Source organism: Manacus vitellinus, unplaced genomic scaffold (assembly GCF_001715985.3).
Source record: "Manacus vitellinus isolate BGI_N305 unplaced genomic scaffold, ASM171598v3 scaffold_6_pilon, whole genome shotgun sequence".
Lineage (NCBI taxonomy): Eukaryota > Metazoa > Chordata > Aves > Passeriformes > Pipridae > Manacus > Manacus vitellinus.
The window spans coordinates 33696596-33715983 of NW_021940750.1; the positions used below are offsets into that span (position 1 = coordinate 33696596).

The following is a 19388-nucleotide window of genomic DNA, read 5'->3' on the forward strand; positions in this document are numbered from 1 at the left end:
CTGATTTTCTTTTCTTTTACTATCATGAAACTTCAAGTGCAAACATACCATGCAGCAGAAGCTTGCAGACTTTCAGTTATGCTTAAACACACAGCTAATTCCATAGTTCACAAAGCTGTTCGTTCCTTAGTTACTTACTGCAGGAAGTGGAGGAGGAAGAGCAGGTGGCAAAGGAGCTTCCTCTTCTACTGGAGAACTGACCTCTGGCGTGGGACTGGGTGACTGCTCAGTAGAAGTAACTATAGCAGGATTGTTGTTGTTGTTGTCTTCAGTTGTCTCAGATGTTTGATTTGTAGTTTCAGTGCTTATCAGTTCCTCAGTAGCAGGAGAAGGTAATTCATTATCGTTGGCATCTGACGAAGGGGGAGGCTCATCGGGAAGAGGAACTGTAGGTTGCACAGGAATGGGTTCTTCAATATTGCCATTGGTACTGGCATTCCCGTTATCAACGTCAGCTAAGATACCTATGAAGTCCTGTGGATTGCCTGGCTGATAAAAGGGAGCACTTTCTATTCCTCCTGCCAGAGTATTAAAGCGCTGATACAACAATTTTTGTATGTTTGGTCCACTCGGGCCTTCAGGTTCAGTGATAGAGCTGCGTTTCTTCAACGGCCTCGGAGCGTTGGCCAGTTTTCTCCTCAGGGCCTCAAGGTCAGCGTCGCTCTGATACCGTAGGGGCGAATGCACAATAGGGGTGAGCTTAGTAGGGCTGAGAGGACGGGGAATGTTTTCCACGTTGCTGTTTTCACTGGGTGGTGGAGCGTTTTCCAGCTCTTGATCTTTTTCAGAGACCTCAGTCTGAGGCTGAGGCTGTGGCTGTGAGGAAGTCTGGGCGGGCAAAGAACCGTGAAGGAATGGCAAGGGTGAGGGAGAGGTTGAACCAGACTGTAATACAGGTTTTCCATAAACTGAAGAAAAGAAAGAGGGAAACCAGTGAAGAACTGTTCTCAAATTACATATCAAAATATTTACAAACAAACTCTGTTGCTACTTGTTTGATACTAATATAGAAAGCACAAAATACTGTACTAGAAACTATCAATGCAGAAAACACTTACCTGTTGGTGATGCTGATGCTTCTTACAATTATAAGCTACAAGTATCATCTGGAATGTTTTTCCTCTTTCATGAGGAAACAGTAAGAGGAGAAAAACTGTCTTATCTAGACACTGTTTTTTCAACTTAATTATGAAAGTATTGGTAGAGTAATCCAGGCTGTATTGTTCCAGTTGCATCTTGTTTTAAATAAAAGGTAAATCAATGCATACTTATAACCTCAAAAATAGATAGAATAATTTTGCTGCTATGCTGCAGACAAAAATAACTTTCCTCACAGATTTAGATGAGTTTTCGAAATTGATATGGAAAGTAAACTAAGCCCAATAAGTAGATGTGAACAGTGTATTTCAAAGAAAAAAAAATAAAGCAAAAGATATTCTACCTGCTTTTACTGACTTATTTAAGGTATTGTACACAGCTTGTTGATAATTCTTTGGTGGCGTTGCTTGCTGAAGATACATGGAGTAGATGGAACTGGAGTTCACTGTCTGTGGCCCTTTTCTGGGAGACTGAGGTCTTGATCCTTTATCAGCTAGAAAAGGTCTGATTGCCACAGTCAAAGGGAGTTCTGGCCTGCCGTCTCCTCCTGGGAACAAGGGGGGACCGGAGGGCTGGTACGTGGGGCTGGGAGGTACCGAAATTCTCTGCTGGATCTGCTGTGAGGAGCTGGGCTGGTGCACGTTGCTGGGCGGCGGGAGGGGAACGGGCCTTTGCCGGTTGGCTATACTGGTGCCAGGTCTGGGCAGGCTGCCATCCTTCCTTCTTTCTAGAGAGTTTGTAGAACCTGTTCCTAAGGGAACTGGGCTTGGATAGGTCCCATAGTTTTGAGGCAACTGCTTGCTTACACCAGGAACTGTTGGTGGCACCTTTCCCAGGTCAAGACCCTATTAAGAACAATAAATAGTATATATCATTTAATTAAATAAAATACTCATGAGCAAGAACATTCCTCATTCAACAAAACATACTAACAGTCTTGTGGGACAGCAAAGAAGTTAATACAATTTGTGTTCTACCTGAGTTCATCACGGGACCTCATCATACCTCAGACAGAGCCCTCTGTTTAAAGGCACCTTCAGCTGTACCATATTTATATCAATACAGAACTATTTGCATACACGCAAAGCCTGAATAACTTGTTCGAGGTTCTGGATCTCAGTGTCTAGTTGATAACATATCTGACAACATATAGTGTAATAACAGAGTTTACTAAAACTATTTAAAGACCAGGTATTTATTCTTTAAAGATTATAGTCTTAAAGAATTTATAACATACTAGACCAACAGTGCAGACAGACAACATCAGTGGACTTGTTTAAGGATGGACTTAATTACTACTTCTGTGAGATTTTTATGAGTGAAAGAGTGCACTGAAAAAGTAATAACGTACACCAAGGAAAAAGACTAACAAAAATATGAGTTAGAAAAACAAGAAAGAGGAGGAGATGATTAGGAGAAGCAAAGAGAGAGAAAAGGGGAGACCAGATATGTAAAAGAACAGGAAAGAATATGAACTATTGAAATAAAAAAAATTATTTAAATTTAATAGATCTATAAATATATCAGAGATGAAACCCACCAGCTTATCAGTACTTCCTAATGCTGAAGTTGGCAAAGGCTGGCTGGATATAGTTCCTTGTTTTAAAGCAGTATCCATGCTTGATTCTTTCCAGTCTGTGTTGGAGATCTGAGGGGGTTTTACCACAGGGGTTGAGCTCTGTTTAAGTATTGGCCAATTTCCATCATTAGCTTGAAAACAGACAAAAATACTAGATTTAAGATAATCCATAAAAGCATTGCAAACAAGCAAAACAACATGTGAAATAGAATTGCTTAGATTACAACAGGATTAATTTGATTCTAGAAGTGAGATACATCATTATTAATGTTTGATTCATAAATTAATCCTGAAAGCCAAATCACTGCATATAATGTGCTGTTCATTACCCTTTGGCATTCAAATTGCACTGAAAATTTCTATAGAAAAAATGATGGTTAAAATTTGGCTTGTGTGTTGCATATTCTGCTATTAGAAGGCAAACAAATTCAGAACAAAAGTCCTTACAGAAACACTTCATCAACACAATTCTCTGGGTACTATCCAGAAACACAGTCAAACTACGCTCAGTGTTAAGTCTACATAAGCTCCCAGTGGACCTACTCCAAATTTAAACTATGGTTACCAGATTCATTCACTCATAACAGGATGTAAAAATTCCTTCCAACAGCAGGGTGGAATAAAAGCACACATGCCTTTGCTGGAAGTGGTGGTTAACTTACCTTTTGTTTTTCTTTAACATACTCACTTGATTAAAACTGCCCCAGAGATTTAATATTAAAAAAAATGTATAAAGTCCATTGACATCAACAACTCAAGTATCAAAACACAAGTCATGGGCTTTTATCTTCATCATATGCAAAAAACTATGCATAGCTGCACATAAACTGAGGCAACAAATCCTTAATGAAGTCCTAGATGCATTGAAATTTTATTAACTGTGTGAGACTATTTAGTTTCAGTTCTCTAAGTAAGCAAGAGAGTTTAAGTAGCCTAATAATTAGATCTGGTTTATAGTAACTAAATAGATCACATGTTAGATCCTAAGGATTTGATTTGCCTTTAAAAGATTAAGCTTCAGGTTTCTCTTCCTCTAAGGAGACCAGAGATCATTTCTCCCTCTCTGTGGCCTGTAATTATCTCAGTGGAGCACTTGAGATCAGTAAAGATGACACGTAACACATAACTAACTTTACCAGAGGACAGCAGCTAAAATGGAGTGGGCTCGTGTGAGAGGGGGAGATTGAGATTTCTGGACTCCACAGTAAGGCAACATCAAATGAAAATCAGGTATTTAGTGGCAGTTCCCTATTTCATTTCAGTTTGGAGCCCCTAGAACACAGAATCAGCAGGACTATTTCTAGAATTCTTTGCCATCCTCTGTTTAGTATAATGGATAGTCTCAGAATAAGCTGCATAGGAACATTCTATCGACAGTGAATTTAACATCACCACTTTACTTTCTGTCCATGAGCCTTACCCTCTTTCTTGAGTAGCCCTTAAAAAAGGGTTAACACTTGCAAATGTTTACACTGACAATACAGCAGATAGTCCAGAAATCACTTCTCAGACTTGCTAACTGCCAGGAAGTAATGAGGCCCAGCTTCAGTACTGGCAACATCCAAGAACTGAAGCTGTTGTGTGTTTTGTTCATTATTGTTTATAATGATCTGGTTATCAAGAGTGAGACCAGAAAAAGATGACTGCCTAAACACTTAGACCCTAAATAATGGCAAATTTTCCAACTATGGACTGAATGAATGTTTACTGTACAATATATGACATTCTGTAACTCCAGTAAAACATTTGATTTGAAGATCAATAAAAGCTGTCATAACTGATTCATGCTAAACATGAAAGCATCTTGAGCTGTAAGTTTAGTTGTGATGAAAACACAGGAACAACAGCAGAAGTTACAACAAATTTAATTATCTTACCTGCAAATTCAAGTCTACACTCTTCTAACAGAAAGACAGATATACAAAACCTTATTATAATCCTTGCAATTCCAAATATCAGCACATTCATCCCCAAATTCTGAGGTAACAGACTGGAAGTAAATTCAGACTCTCTCTCCTCTCTCTAACTTCACTGTGAGGGTGGTGAGACACTGGAACAGGTTGCCCAGAGAAGCTGTGGATGCCCCATCCCTAGAAGAGTTCAAGGCCAGGCTGGATGGGGCTCTGAGCAACCTGCTCTAGTGGAAGGTGTCCCTGCCCACGGCAGGAGGGTTGGAACACGATGATCTTTAGCATCCCTTCCAGTCAGCATTTGTCATGAGTGCACCTCTCAGGTACTCCCCCAACCCAAGCACTTAATGGAGCTGCTGGTGGAACCTGCAAGTGCAGTGTATGGCACCAGAGGCTGCCTGATGATGCTAAGGGGAGGCAACCAAACGGCATTTGCCTTCTGCGATCTTTGGCCACACTAAACAGGTTTTGGAGGCTCTGTCTCATCAGCAACACTCTCCTGACGAGGCCTCCCCAGCTCCTGCTCTCAGCCACCCCACAGCCATTCCGGCCAACTGGCTTCATTTTCTCCTCCACATGGCCCTCTTCCCAGCCTCCTGTAAACCTAACACCTGGTGTATTTCAGCTTTACATAAATAAGACAGTGACATGCAGACACAAAAGGTTTTGTACGTTTTCTCCGACTTTACCTAAAATTTTTGTAGGTCTGGATCCAGGGTATTTAGTACAGCAACTGAAGTGCACTCTAAGTATAACATTTTAGTCCCAAGGAAGGGAGTAAAATTTTGCTATTGACTTGGACAGAGTGAGTTTTCATCCCAACTCTGCAGCCAGTGCAACATGGAAATTCAAAGTTTCTCACAAAGTAACTCAAACTAAGCCTGTATGTTATATATCTATCCAATCTAAGATATATTAAAACATGCTTTGGTGATCACCACAAATTTTTTAATAATATTTAGAGAATTTTGAGTTTTTTTCAGTGAAGAAAACTCATCCCTGGTGCACTACTCCAGTACTCCTGGGATGAATTTACTGCAGATCTGTTTCTTTCAAAGATGAAAAGCAACTTCTCAACCATTTTACATTTCAACAGCATCTTCTACATGCCAGATCACAACACAGATTCTAAAGATGCTGTTTAATATGCATCTGTATGCAAGAGCTCAGATGACCATATTAAAAACTGAGTTCTTAGCTAGCCAGAGATCTTCTACGGACTCACAGTGCTGGGTGTCAAACAGAGTAGGTGCCAGGCGGATGACATTGTGAACAGCAGACTGAAGAGAAGTGGGAGGTGACAGAATAGGATCCACTATTATGTCTAAATCAGAAACCTTCCAGGTGTCTGGAGATTTTTTCACACACCCACAGTCTGTCTCTACCGGACACACCAAGGCAGATCCAGTTACACAGAAAAAGAAAGAAAAAAAGTGGTGGAAAAATTATAACAATGACAATGGAGAAAATTAGAACAGGAACACTCAGATAATGAGAAATAAAAGCATGACAGTTGAAACAAAGTCTCAATTTCTTTTCTTCTGGTAGTATATAAGCTTTTCCTTACACAAATCTATTTTACAGAACTTCATTCAAGTACCTTCAGAGTAATAAACACAAAGTCAGTCCTAAGGCAGAATAATTACTTTTATAAAATCATAAAGTCCTGAGGTAGGTCTAGAAGGGGACATGTATATCTCGGAATGTTGATATTACAAAATTGTGAATTATTTTTTTGTTGGTGAACTTCAAAGTTATGAACTGTGCCTTCCCATATGCAGAAGAAGAATGCGTATGTCTGAAAACAAAACTGTTGCACACCTGTCCCTTGACCCCACAGTTAAGTGTTTCCATATTTTCCATAAAACCACAGTGATGTGGTTTGTACAGCCTTTGAATATCTTTAGCTTATAAAGGTATTGTTAAATCACTAATATCAATAGAAATGATTGGGGCCCCTTTTTAAGTTCTGTTTGGATAATTTCACTTCCTATCCTTGGGGTTTTTTGGGGGGCATTTCTGACATTCTTTCCTACAGAGAGGTTCAGAGTGTCTTCCCTCCATCTCTTCCTCCCCATCTGGAAGCATGTTACAAATTTTGCTGGAGTATTCAGTTTTAAGTACTTGAATGTATGAAAATATTGCAGAAGCTATGGTCTACTGGTCATTCCCTATCTCATTTTTTATCTCTCCTAGGAGACCAGGTAAACTAAGTCCTGTGGTTAGACCATTGGGATCATGCACTTTTATTTGTATTATGTATGTTTTCCTAGCTAACCATTTCTTAAGAATTCTGATTTTGCCAAGATGTGAGCAGAGAGGTGAAACTTGCCAGAATTGAGAACTTAAGGCACAAATATCATGACCTGCTTTCTTCAGTTTCCAATGTAAATTAAATAATAACAATAATAATAATTCTATTTTATAATGTAGATGGAATTATTGATTATTGGAGACATGGGAGCCAATTTTAGACAAAGTTCTGGGGAGTCCTCTGGAGGGGAAGCTTCTTCACTGAGTAAGGCAGAAACTAGTAAACAGCATCAATATTAAAGTTATTTTGTTTCAGAAGTGCTTCAAGCATCACAAATTCTCATATCTCAGCTGGAGCAAAAACCTCATATAGTTTTATTCTATTTCTTTATTTAGTCTCTTTCTGAGAAGTAATATTATTTTTACCTGCTCACTAACTTTGTTTTACTTGACAAAAAGCAACATATCGTAAGCATTTGTTTATAATACAGTTTGCCACAAAGTTGATTTCATTTTTATATCAAAACACATCAAGTAATCAAAAACCCATTAAAAACACAACATTGAATCTGTGAAGGAACATGTGCTCCCTTTTAGGGGTGCAGCAGACAGTAAAATTTCAAATAAAACACTCAATCTCCTAAGAAAAAAAAATCACAGAAAGAGGCAAAAATATCACATATCAAATGATTGATCCAATTCCCAGAACAGGATCAAGACATCAAAAACCTGCCCCTTCCACTACAGAGATGTCAACACTGGGTCTCCTAAGATTATTCCTTTTCTTTATTAGCCCTTTTTAAACCATATGTATTAATAAACATCACACAAGTAGTTACCGGATTTTGATCTTCCATGTGTTGAGTTTGAAGCAATAGTGAGAGACTGTGGTTTAACTGGATCTACTGGTACAGCGTAAGTGCCAGCACTTGGAACTTGGATGTAAGGTCCCACTGCTGCCACCCTTCCTGAAGCACTCAAGGATGACTGGGGTGATGAAGTTCCATTAATACGATTCAACTAAAAGCAATCAGACAAATTGAAACGTGAATGTCCACTTAATCCAGGCCTTTGTGCACAAACAAGGACGTCTGAACTTACCACGCGCTGTAGCTAAAGCACATTAATAGTTATCATACTCCATGCTTCTACAAAAAGATAAAAGTAGTAGAAAGCACAAATTTTATTTCTTAAAACCAACACCTCGAAACCTAAATTTCTTAGTCACAGCACATACATCTCTCACAGAAACCCTTATCTGTGTCAGGTCTCTTTCACTGTGACTTTCTTAAGGCAACGGTCTAAAACGAGTTCTTAAATTATCAAATATTTATGTTGGCTTTTTTCTTTAAAAGAAATAACTCCAGCTAGGAATACATATGGAAATCCAGAACTGATCTCTCCAGTCCTTCTTTTTAAAGTTCCAGACAACTATTGTGACTAATTTTATCAGACCATTTCTATTTTTATCCATTTTCCATACTGTATTTTACAAAACCCAATTCTCCTATGCATTCCTCCTTTGAAACACAGTGCATAGTCATACTTTGCTTCCTAGAAATATAAACTGCTCTGATTTTTAATATAGTATCTATAATTTTAATATGTCTCTGCCATAAACAAAAATAAAAGGAAACATATTCTGTCTAACAGTTTTTGGATATCTATGGGAAACCTTAAAATATAGTTTTAAGAAGCCTGCTACTTTTAGCATAAGTTCTTTAGATGTAGCTGTATTACTTGACTGGGAAAAAGTGAGAGTCTATGTAGTTTTTATAGGCCCTTGATATACTGAAGTGTGGCCCTTTTAACAGTTTATCTTACAGGAATGTTTTCTTTTTGACGTGCCTCAACTTTTTTCTTGTATAGTCGTTCACGGAGCTCGTTGATTCTCTTGTCCATCATAGCCACCTCCATATTGCGTTTGTTTAGGAGTTCTTTCTGTTGCTGAAGCTTGGAGTTCTGCTCCTGGTTAAGCCTGTTACGGATCTTCGAAAAGAAAACAGGAAAGAAAAAAAAAAAGGAAAAAAGCACTTGTTAGGACAGTTATTTCATTCTGTCTGTTGGCAAGTTGGTTTTTAACACAGTGTTAAAAAACCCAAAGCAATTTGGATCAGCAACTTGTTCTGGCATCTCTAATTTATGCTTCCACACATCCTGTCAAGTTAGCATTTGCAACCATAAACAATTCTTAGAAGAAAACAGCAAAAGAATGTCCTCAAAAAACCCTAGTGGATGCCTATTAAATACATACAGATTGCATCCATGTATAGGAAATGGATTGAGGAATTAGGCATAAAGACATTTCAGAACAGATTTCTACTGTGAAAAATCAAGTCACAGAAAAGGTTTGCTAAAAGTTATGTTTAACCAAGACAGTTTGTCTATCATGAAAACTAAGTGATGGAAAACATACAACAAAAATTATGCTATTGATTCTACTTCCAGTTCCACACAAAGCTCCTCGGTGTCTGGAGGGGAGGTTGACTGAACTGCGAGTGCAGGGACTGGGCACAGATTTTCCTCTCTGCATGGGGATTAAACTGAAACCTTCACAGCAGGTTTCCAGTAGATTAGAAGATGGATTACCTTTATGGTCTAAATCAACCGTGACACTCTTTATAATTATTTCTCTTGCTTTGCCATTGGCATTTTTTCATACCTCCAATAACTCTGACATTGTCTCAGTGTTCCAATTTTCATGGTAATGTTACATGCAAAAAACACCTGAGGCAAATTTAAGTCTTGATAAACACGTATGGGATTGTTGTGAAGCACAAGAGAGAAATCTTCATCTATTGAGCATCTTTGCACTTAGAATATTCAAAGGCAGATATGCCTTGTATAAATGGGGAAAGGGAAAAAAGAGAGAAAGAGGACCCTTACTACTATTCCATGATAATGGGATGGATTAATTTGCATGTTGTATTTGCTCATGTAAAGAAATGAGTGATACTAATTTTGAAATTAAAATTAATTTTAAAATATTCAATATATTAGAGCTGTTGCCTTGATCACAATAAAGTACACGAGTAAATTAAAAAGAGCCCTGAAAATCTGCTAGCAAACAGATGGACAAAATTTCAAATGTGAACTGAATATTTCATTACTCGTGTGATAACTACAAAGTAGAAAAGTACCAAAATTAATTTCTAAAACAATTTTTGGGAGAAATTAACACAAATAATAGATTATGTAAACATTCACTATTTCTGTATTAGGGGCTGAGAAATGCCCTTCAGAACACTTATGTTAAAGAAACATTATATGTTAAAGAAACAATTAAACAGTTATAAAGCTAATGAAGTTTTTTTTGAAAAAGGCTTATATGCCAGCTACAACTTTACACATTAACAGCATTCCAATACACTACTTTTATGACATGCAACGGAACCAAACGGCCACTTGCAAGAGCAGTAATGCAACTTTTTAAAATCTGCAGTTATACTCCAAATAGTATCTTTTTGTTACTTACCTGTAGCTCTTGATACAACTTTTTTAATTCTACTGCTGCAGGCCCTGTCATTTGTCCATTGTAAGACTGAAACCCATTCAGTTTCCCTTTCCTTAAATCCTCCAGTTGCTGGGTAAGTTGATCCACTTTTAACACTGCAGCCTGCAGCTCCTGCTGCTTTTCCTGGAACATGGCACTTATATGCTCAATTTCAGTTGCTAAAATTAACAAGATAAAAATAACAAAAAAAAAAATTAAATAAAGCAGAAGTTGTTAATTTCTTAATTCTACAAGTATTAAGAAATACAATACAGTAGCTTTAAATCTAGTATATGCAGGCAAATATAAAATGTGTTGCAAATTTGCTAACATTGTAATATTTCCTTATAGTTAGAGAGCACTTATTCTGACTTTATGTTTGACTATATAAAACAAACAAAAAGTTCTGTCATATACAAATTTCATGGAAACACAGCAACCCCTGTAAGACAAAAAACATTCTATCTGAAATCCTGCTTCCATGCTACATTGACTAGCAATTATAGCATTATTTGCTAGTCACGCAGTGACCAGTAAACAAAATAAACTAAGAACTCCACGTACACAGATTGCCATTCATAATCTTGCTGTAGTCCACTTGTCCTCTCATGGCACGGATTTTTTTCAGCTTTGTCTCCTGGGTTTCAACACGTTCTTTAAGTTTTTGGAGCTTTTCACTCTCAGAAACAGACTGCTGCTGCCGACGTTCTTGCTGCTTCAGGTAACGCAAACGTTGTTCCTGACAAAATGAGGTTTTAGACTTGTTACCCATTTATTTAAAAAAAAAAAAAATTTTAACATAGAAATACCTATCACTACAATCAGGTTTTTTACTTCCACAAATCAGAAAAGGTCGGATGTAGTTAAAATATGTGTCAGTTCTAGAAAAAACCCTTTAACATCAAGCTAACAAATCTGTTTCAGAGCAGAGATTCAAGACTTTCTTAGACCAAAAATATCATATTTACATACATATGCAAATGTAACCCTAGTTTGAACACCCATTCAAACACATCTGTGAAGCTTCCTCTGGTATTTCTTTTCTGACACTACTAACAGTTTTCTTGCTGTTGCAAAATAAATTTCCAGTGCTGTTATCCAGCTTCCCAAAGATGACAAAATATGTCCAGCAGACCATTTTAAACAAGCTGCTGTAAGATAATGCTCCACTTCTAAATAACAGTCCTTCTGCTGGGCCCACAAAGAAAATTGTCCTTTTTTAATACTATTTCCATCAAGAAAGAACAACAGAATCATTCGGTTGATTCCTAGGTGGTCCATGCATCCAAGGCATATTATGTATTACAGTACACTTCAAACAATGTCAAAACCATTAAACCCACTCCCCACTCTACAAACACACTTGGATTCTCACATCTGGGAGACTTGGGAAACGTAATACATGAATTGGGTATATTCTCACCTCACACACTATTACTGTACTGGCGTGAACGAGCTGCTAAAGATGAGCACAGAGTCCAGCCTGGTCTGCCAAAGACCATGAAGGGGGCCACACAAAAGTGACAAACCCTCACAATATTTTTATAAAGACACACAGGTTGTTACAGTACCATTTACACTACAAGACTGTGCACTGCCTAGCCTAAGATTATTTTGGTAAAATGGATTTCTCAAGCTATTTCTTGAGCTTATTTGAAATGAATCAGTTTGTTTTTCTCTACCCATGAAACTTATGCTTGCATATGTTGAAGAAAATGGGTATTTATGATGATCTGTATATAATTATTACCTTAGCAACCAACATTTGCTGTTGATTTTCAATCTGCTGCTGTTGTCGGGCAGCCATATCTTGCAGCTCAGAAAGAGTGAGCTCAACACGTGGATTCCCAACCTGCAGAACAGAAAATTTTACATTAATGTGTTGATGTATATTAAATGTTCTGATGATACAAGCTAATTCCCCACTCCTCAGAGGAAGGCTAAAGCCTCCTCCCTGGTCCTCAGAGGAAGAATAATGATGGACACCTATGAGAAAGTAGGGAACCTCAGAGCAGAAAGGAGGGACACAGACAGAATAGGGGCAGAAAAAGCAAAAAGTGAATGGAAGAGGAAAACGCTAAGAGGTGAAACAAGAAGAAAGAAAGTCCTCGTCCTACATTTAACACTGCTCTGTTCACATGTTTGGTAGCATTGGCACACAGTCCTGGTATGGCACAAGAGAACACACATGCAAGCAAGTATTTTAAGCAGTACAGCAATGTGAAGCTTCTTTCATTTTCTAACATTTTCAGTGTAACTACCTTGGGAGCTTTAAGTGCTGGTTCATGTTATTTACCTATGGACAAGACCATGTGAGAACCTTTATATAAAGCATCACTAAGCTCATATCCAAAGATGGTGAAATTTCTGACATATTGGAGCATTTAAGGTAAGAATTTGTGAAAAATAGTCTGTACAAAGTGAAACAAAGTAAAGTTAATCCCCTTTGGATAAGTAAGTGGCTATTACTTTGAATGAAATGCAAGATGTAGCAAAGATTTATCACTCCTTTTGCATTTCAAAACTAACACATAATTTACAAAATAAAAATAGAGAGGCAATTGACAAAAGTTATTTAAAATTCACATGTGAGACCAAATCTCATGTGTTTCAAAAAATGAATGCATTGTTTCAGTATACTTACAGTTCTATCAACAAATATAGTTTACATCTATACATCAAAGTACTTCAACCACACTTTTTCCTACACCATGTCAAGAAGGAGAGTGCAGTGTAACAAAACAGATTCCAGCTGACACTTCCCAGATACCTGTTTTGCTGCTCAGAAAACCAAAACCCATAACCTTAGAACTGCACAGTTTAACCACCACTTCAGAATTTCCACAGAAAAAAAATACCAGTCTTTGAAAAATTGTGCTGCAAAGTTCAGAACAGCCCAAGATTTGTTTCAAAGTCTTTAAACGCAATTCAATCAATTTATGGGATCAACGTAAAAGCTGGATTACTGCACTCTAAAAATTCAATAAACCATGTACTATTTTCACCAAACTACATGACTACACTATTAGTAAACCAAATAAAAATTACATCACTTCCTGTCCCCAGTATAGTCAACACTGCTGAAAAGGAAAAGACAATTAAATGGTTTGGACATATTGATAAATAAAACTGTTTCAAATTAATGTTTACAAAATGGAATGAGGTCTAAATGTTTTATGGACATACAGTTAAAAAAAAAAAAAAAGATAAACTCACCCCCCCACACACCCAAATCAATCACACATCAGATTGTGGATCTGATCATACGTGATCCCAGAGGAAAGCTGATTTAGTTGCTCCACTTTTCTGGGCCCACCCTACTGACTTCCAATAATCTTGTCTGACATATCCTCCTGCAATACTTGTACTTCACTCTAAGCAAAGCAAAATTCTCCTCTAATATCTTGTTGATATCACAGTACCTAAGCCACTTTGATTGACTTTTTTTCATATTTCTGCATCTAATTCCTACATAAGTAAGTATCAGTTCTCTAACCAATGCATAATACAGAACTATTTCTCTAAGCTTCCTTCAGGAAAGGAAAATACTATTTGTTTTAACTGATTTCTCTTGGGGGTTTTTGTTGGTTTTTTGGTTGTTTTTTGTTTGTTTTTTTTTTTTTGCTACCTGAATTAATATTGGATTGCTATCTTTAAAGCTGCTTCATCTTGGCATGATATAGACATGTCAGCTAAAACATTTAGATAAAGTCAGTCCCTATTAGAATATTTCCCACTGAATAAATTATGAAGCAAAATTATAAATCTTACTGGATACTACCACTGAAACTTGTCTTACTAGTCAACAATAATGAAAACTATTTATAGAAGTAATTTGAAAGGGTAAAGTCCACTCAAAACACTAATTTTCTATTTCAACATTTTGCTAGTGAACACAGTTATTAAAAAAAAAAAAAGGATTGAACTTAGAAGTGAGTACTTTAATTAGCATTAGCATGACTTATGAAGAGTCCTTCCCAATATTCTCTAAGGCCAAATAACTTGTATGCACTTGCGGCCACCAAGAGAGACATTTTATTCTTAATTACTGACTGAAAGGCACTAATTGGCTAAGAAAGTAAGGAAGCTTTTCCAAGTGCCATCCACAAATCAAAACGTGCTTACTTGAGACAAGAAAGTAACACAGAAAAACCAGATGCTACTCTCAAAACATGTTCAGGCTCTGCTGACTTCCTTTGGCATGACCAACTGCCAGAAAAAAAAGTAAACCTCTACATCTTCTTCTGCTGGATTCAGCAGGCAATTCTTCCAAGGGGCTCAAAATGGCATGAAGGCTTCCCTCTGGATCAGTGATTTTAAAAAGTTAAAAGGGGAGTGTGTGTGTGAATTGATAGCATTTTCTCAATATACATGTGCTCTCTCAGAAATATATAAGTTGCATCAGATAATGTAAAATTTTTCCAGTGCTTCCCTTCTTTCTGCTTTGATCACCAGTTTAGATAACAACATTCTATTTCCATTAGTAATTTTGAGCATAACACTGTACAAGAAATAGAAAGATGCGTTATTCTGCTAAGAAATCTCGTTAAAAATATATCCAGACTCAAAAAGTAGTATCTCTATACAGGTTGTGCATATTTCAAAGTGAAAAAGCCATTTTACCAAGTGAAAATTACAGATTTTCTAAATGGGTAGTATAACCTGGAATAAACAGTGACAATAAGAAAGTGGTTTGTAAAACCACCAGAAACAAAAAAAACACCCAAACCTAGTTTAATCCAAAAGCTCAATATTTTTACTCCTTTAAATAGGCATATTTGAAAGTATATCTTACAACACCTGGAAAAAGCACTACATTATTTTGTATCATGTAAAATACAGAAGACTAATTATAAGATTAATGCAAATATTAGTGTCTCCTTGAAGAAGCTATTAACTACTGTAAAATGTTCCATTCAGAAAGTGTAATGTCTAAAAACCTTTTATAGATGGCAAAGCACAAGAACATGGGAAACAGTAATAATTAACCAGTTAAATACTAACGCCCTATGAGAAATACCTTAACGTTCACCTCACTGAATACCAGTAAAGTGTCCCTTTCACTTCCAACAGCTACACTATACCCAGGAAAGTAAAGAGACAGCTGAGGAAATGTAGCACTGAACCTGTAACTTCACTCGCAGCTTGTTCCTTTTCATCCACATGGCAAAAGCAGTAAACAGACTGAGCAGAATTCCTCTTCCACATCAAGTCAATTGGTTTTAGACAGACTGTTGCTGATTTCAGGTCTCCAAAACAGGACAGCATCATTTCTGAACCAGCATAAAAAACACCGACTCTTTCTCTTATCGAGATCTAGTTAAACCAATCAGTCTAGAGCATTTCATATTAGTTGAGTCTGCTTGCAATAATCTGTATGCAAACACCACCACTGAAAAAAGTCAGTCTCAGTCCTTCAGAACTCCAGGCTATGGACGGCAAAGAGAGCGCTGCATTTTTAGTTCTTTAATGAGGCTGTTGGTTTCTCAGATTCTTGAGTTTGTGCTGTTCATACTGGTTATTAACAATTCCATCCACGGAGTAAGACACTCACCTCTCATAACAAACATCAGCCTATCACATTTAAGGTCCAGACCTCCTCCTTTCTCCTGCAGCAAGGGAAACCGGCCTCCTACAGAACTGACTCCTGAAGGAGGTACTAAAAAGCCACTACAAATACCTACTCCTCCAGATTCCACAGATTCATTTGCTACACGGTGATACATCAAAGCAGACAGTTTTGCTGAATTGTAAATTTCTTTTCATTGATTCACAGGAGCATTTACACAGAGATGAATTCCTAAATGAAATGCTAACACAGTAAACACAGCACTATTAGGCACTAACGAAGTATTATGTATGTCTCATGTAGACAAGAACAATTTACACCTATATTCACCAATTTCATAGTATTGACAAGAATCTTAAAAAAATTGTATTTATGTTGTTGAACTGCAGTTTAAAAGGGCATGATGAAAGATAGAATTTGTAATGAACTGGAGTTTCAGCTTGTGACATCACCCTCCTACTACAAGCTAATATTTTACCATTTGATGATTAATATTTTTGAGACAGGTGAAATGAATGGTACAGCAGTAATTAAATAGTTTGGGAACTAGTTTACAAGCAGACTCAAAACAAATCATACCTTAGGTATTTAATTAAGGAAAGGAACCTCCTTTAATATTTATTTCTACATATTAGTCTTGTCACTCTGAAAATTCATTTTCTTATTCCTCCTTCCTTTCTATGCTGTTATGTTTAGTATCACAAACACCTCAGTCTACATACTTCTGGGCTATTATGAATGGCTTACTCATTGGTAACTCACAATGGTAAATGAAAAATTGCATCTGAACTCAAAATATTTCTTTGACAAGCAGGATATACTGCAGTCAAGGGCAGCTGTAAGCAATAAGGGTAGATTCCAGTGGTTTTTTGCCTTTACTCCCATCAGAAAACTCTCTTTTAGGAGGAATCTAATTATGTCAATATTAAAATAAAAACCCCATGAGTCCAACCTTTTGAATAGATGATTTTTAAAAAGATGGTAATTGGGATGTGGTCTGATTTTATGCATTTCTTTGACTCCATGTTTAACCCATGAAGATACTTATTTCTGATAATTTTCCAAGTTTGCACCAGTAAGAACAGAGTTACTTTGAGAATAACAATGAATCATACGCCAAACACACACCCGAGACTGTTATGATTTCAGAAGATCTTTAAAGGAAAACAACAAATATTCAAAAGCTTTACGAGCCACCATAATGACTGGTAGTCTCATGTTTAGGTTCAGCAACACCCAGCCACTCAAACAGCCAGTGTAAAGCATACTGTGACCAATTAAACAAAAAAGAAAAGCAGAGTAGTACAAGAATTTACCAGTCATTTCCTGCACATTATCTCTTCGGATCTTTTTCTAGGTTTGCAAGAACCACCATGTCATCAACTTCCCTTATCTATTACTTCCTTCTTTTTCAGATAGGTGTTCACACCCATCTCCCACACAAAACTTAAGTTCCTTTCCCAAAACCCCCCACTAGGAACCATAGGTTCAGGTACCTCCAGCCTCCCTGGACAAACTGCTGTGCATATTCTTGTAAACTCAAATCACGTTCAATCAACTCTCTCTCACATGTTTTCTAGTCTTCTTCCTATCATTCACTCCCATCACCTCTATCCTTATTCCCTCATTTACTACTTCTCTTTTCGTACTTTGTTCCACTCTCCTCTCTTGTCACAGTGAGAAATTCAGGTGAGGTTAAACCACCAATTGCCAAGGTGCAACTTAAATAAAATGTAATCGACTGGCATGCAGAGAGTCAAGAAGGTCTGTGCCTAAGCTTTTACCATGGAGCCCAGAAGGGCTGGTTCTGACTTCAGCCAGCAAAAGGGCAACCCAGAAAGTTTTTCTGCTTCTACTTTCAACCACCCATTAATTTATTAAAAAGTCAATACCGAGCAGCTACTGAAGCTAGCACAGCATACATCTCATCTGCAGCCCAGCTACACTTTATTTTTTACATAGACTGCCACTCTAAAACTGTAGTACAGATAAGGCCTTTTTAGCCAAAAAAAAATAAAAAAAAAAAATAAAGGTACTCCTTCTCTGAAGTCCATACCTCCTCTCCTGTGATGGTAAAGGTAATCATATCTTCAACCAGAAGAAATGTGAAAGAGAGAAACAAACCACTCTTCAGCCAAAATGGGACAACACCAGCATGTCAAAGGCTGGTGGGGCGGGGATAAACACTACAAAATCAAAACCCCAACCCCCCAAAAAACACACTATTATTAGAGGCAGAAACTGAAGCAGAGAAAAATCCAAGAAGCAACTCCTTTGGGCTCATGAAAGAATTTACACCTCCATGTGGGATTCATTAAGGAGACAATTTTGCCATGGTAAAACCAAAATATCTTCATCATCCTAAGAGGAGAGGGACAGCAGAGGCCAGAAAGGAACTGAGTTGCTCCAGAGAAGGCTTAAAATGGCTACATAGAAATGCAAAGTAGATACTTTGGCTTTACTGCACATACTGAAAGACTACTTTCCATAATCTATAGCAGTTTTCAGTCATTCTTACTTCCTAGGGCACAGGAGGAAATACAAAACTCATCTCCAGACTAGGAATTTACCTTTGTAGAGCTGTCAAACCCCAGAAATCTACAGAGCTAAAAGACAAACAGAACTGACAGGTCTGGAACTAGGTATACAAGCACATGGACAAAAAGGGAGTGAAGTCTATTACATAAATGAGCATTTTTCCAGAACAAAGTAGAATGATAACTATAAAATGAACAGAGGTAGGTTGGAGTGCTCCCCAGTCAGTGAATTCCAGACTGGGATCAGGGCTCTGACAGTTCTCAGCCTCCCCAAACCAAGGAGATCTTACCTCTGTGGGGCATTCCTGCATTTCCTCCTCTGTGCAGCACAGGGAGAACAGCTCTGGCTGAACAACTCCAAACTGCCAGAGCAGGAAAGAAAGGAACAGCTCGCTGTGTCTGCTGAATCTAGCAAAAGATTTCCTAGTTCTCCAGTGCTAACTTGGACTTGAGCAGCAGAAGCCTCATTCAATGTAACAATGTTTGGGGGATGCTTTAGCCAAGCCAGTTGGCAACAAAGCTTTAAAGGTTGTTGTTATGGATATCCAACACACACTTTGGGTAACTCTGCCCAGCAAAACAGTAGTGATGTGGAAAACAGATGGAAGAGAGGGGAGTTCATTATACCAGTTCTGTATCAAGGGTCTTATATGAAAAGTATGTGGCCTCCTCGTGCTATCTGAAGTCTTATAGAAGGAGAATGCAAGATGGAGCTGAAGATTATTGATCAAGATCGTCTTACATTTCTGAAACACACTGACCCTATATATCACCAAATTTAAGAGTTTTAGTAGATCTTTGACCACATTTTCAATAAAACCTGATCTCAGTGCAATGCACAACGAAGACAACTTGAAAATCCTTTGAGAAAATTCATGTGTAATGCTATAAAGACAAAAGAAAGTATCTGTTTTTATTTAAACCGAGATAGAGTTTTTGCTGATCTCGA

General features: G+C 37.5%; 1 protein-coding gene across 7 annotated transcripts in view; it reads right to left on the reverse strand.

The window, feature by feature from the left end:
• PPP1R13B (protein phosphatase 1 regulatory subunit 13B) overlaps positions 1-19388 on the reverse strand; it is a 69149-nt gene that overhangs the window by 6079 nt on the left and 43682 nt on the right. For 4 of the 7 annotated variants that reach the window (XM_029964077.1, XM_018082184.2, XM_018082185.2 and 1 more), the window contains exons 5-13: positions 12084-12185; positions 10898-11072; positions 10316-10512; positions 8665-8829; positions 7680-7860; positions 5813-5968; positions 2639-2808; positions 1442-1943; positions 139-908 (exon numbers count right to left, since the gene is read on the reverse strand). In XM_029964077.1, the coding sequence (XP_029819937.1) occupies positions 139-908; positions 1442-1943; positions 2639-2808; positions 5813-5968; positions 7680-7860; positions 8665-8829; positions 10316-10512; positions 10898-11072; positions 12084-12185 (2418 nt within the window). The remainder of the gene's footprint in view (positions 1-138; positions 909-1441; positions 1944-2638; positions 2809-5812; positions 5969-7679; positions 7861-8664; positions 8830-10315; positions 10513-10897; positions 11073-12083; positions 12186-19388) is intronic. The other 3 variants (XM_018082183.3, XM_018082187.2, XM_018082186.2) reach the window with 3 other exon arrangements.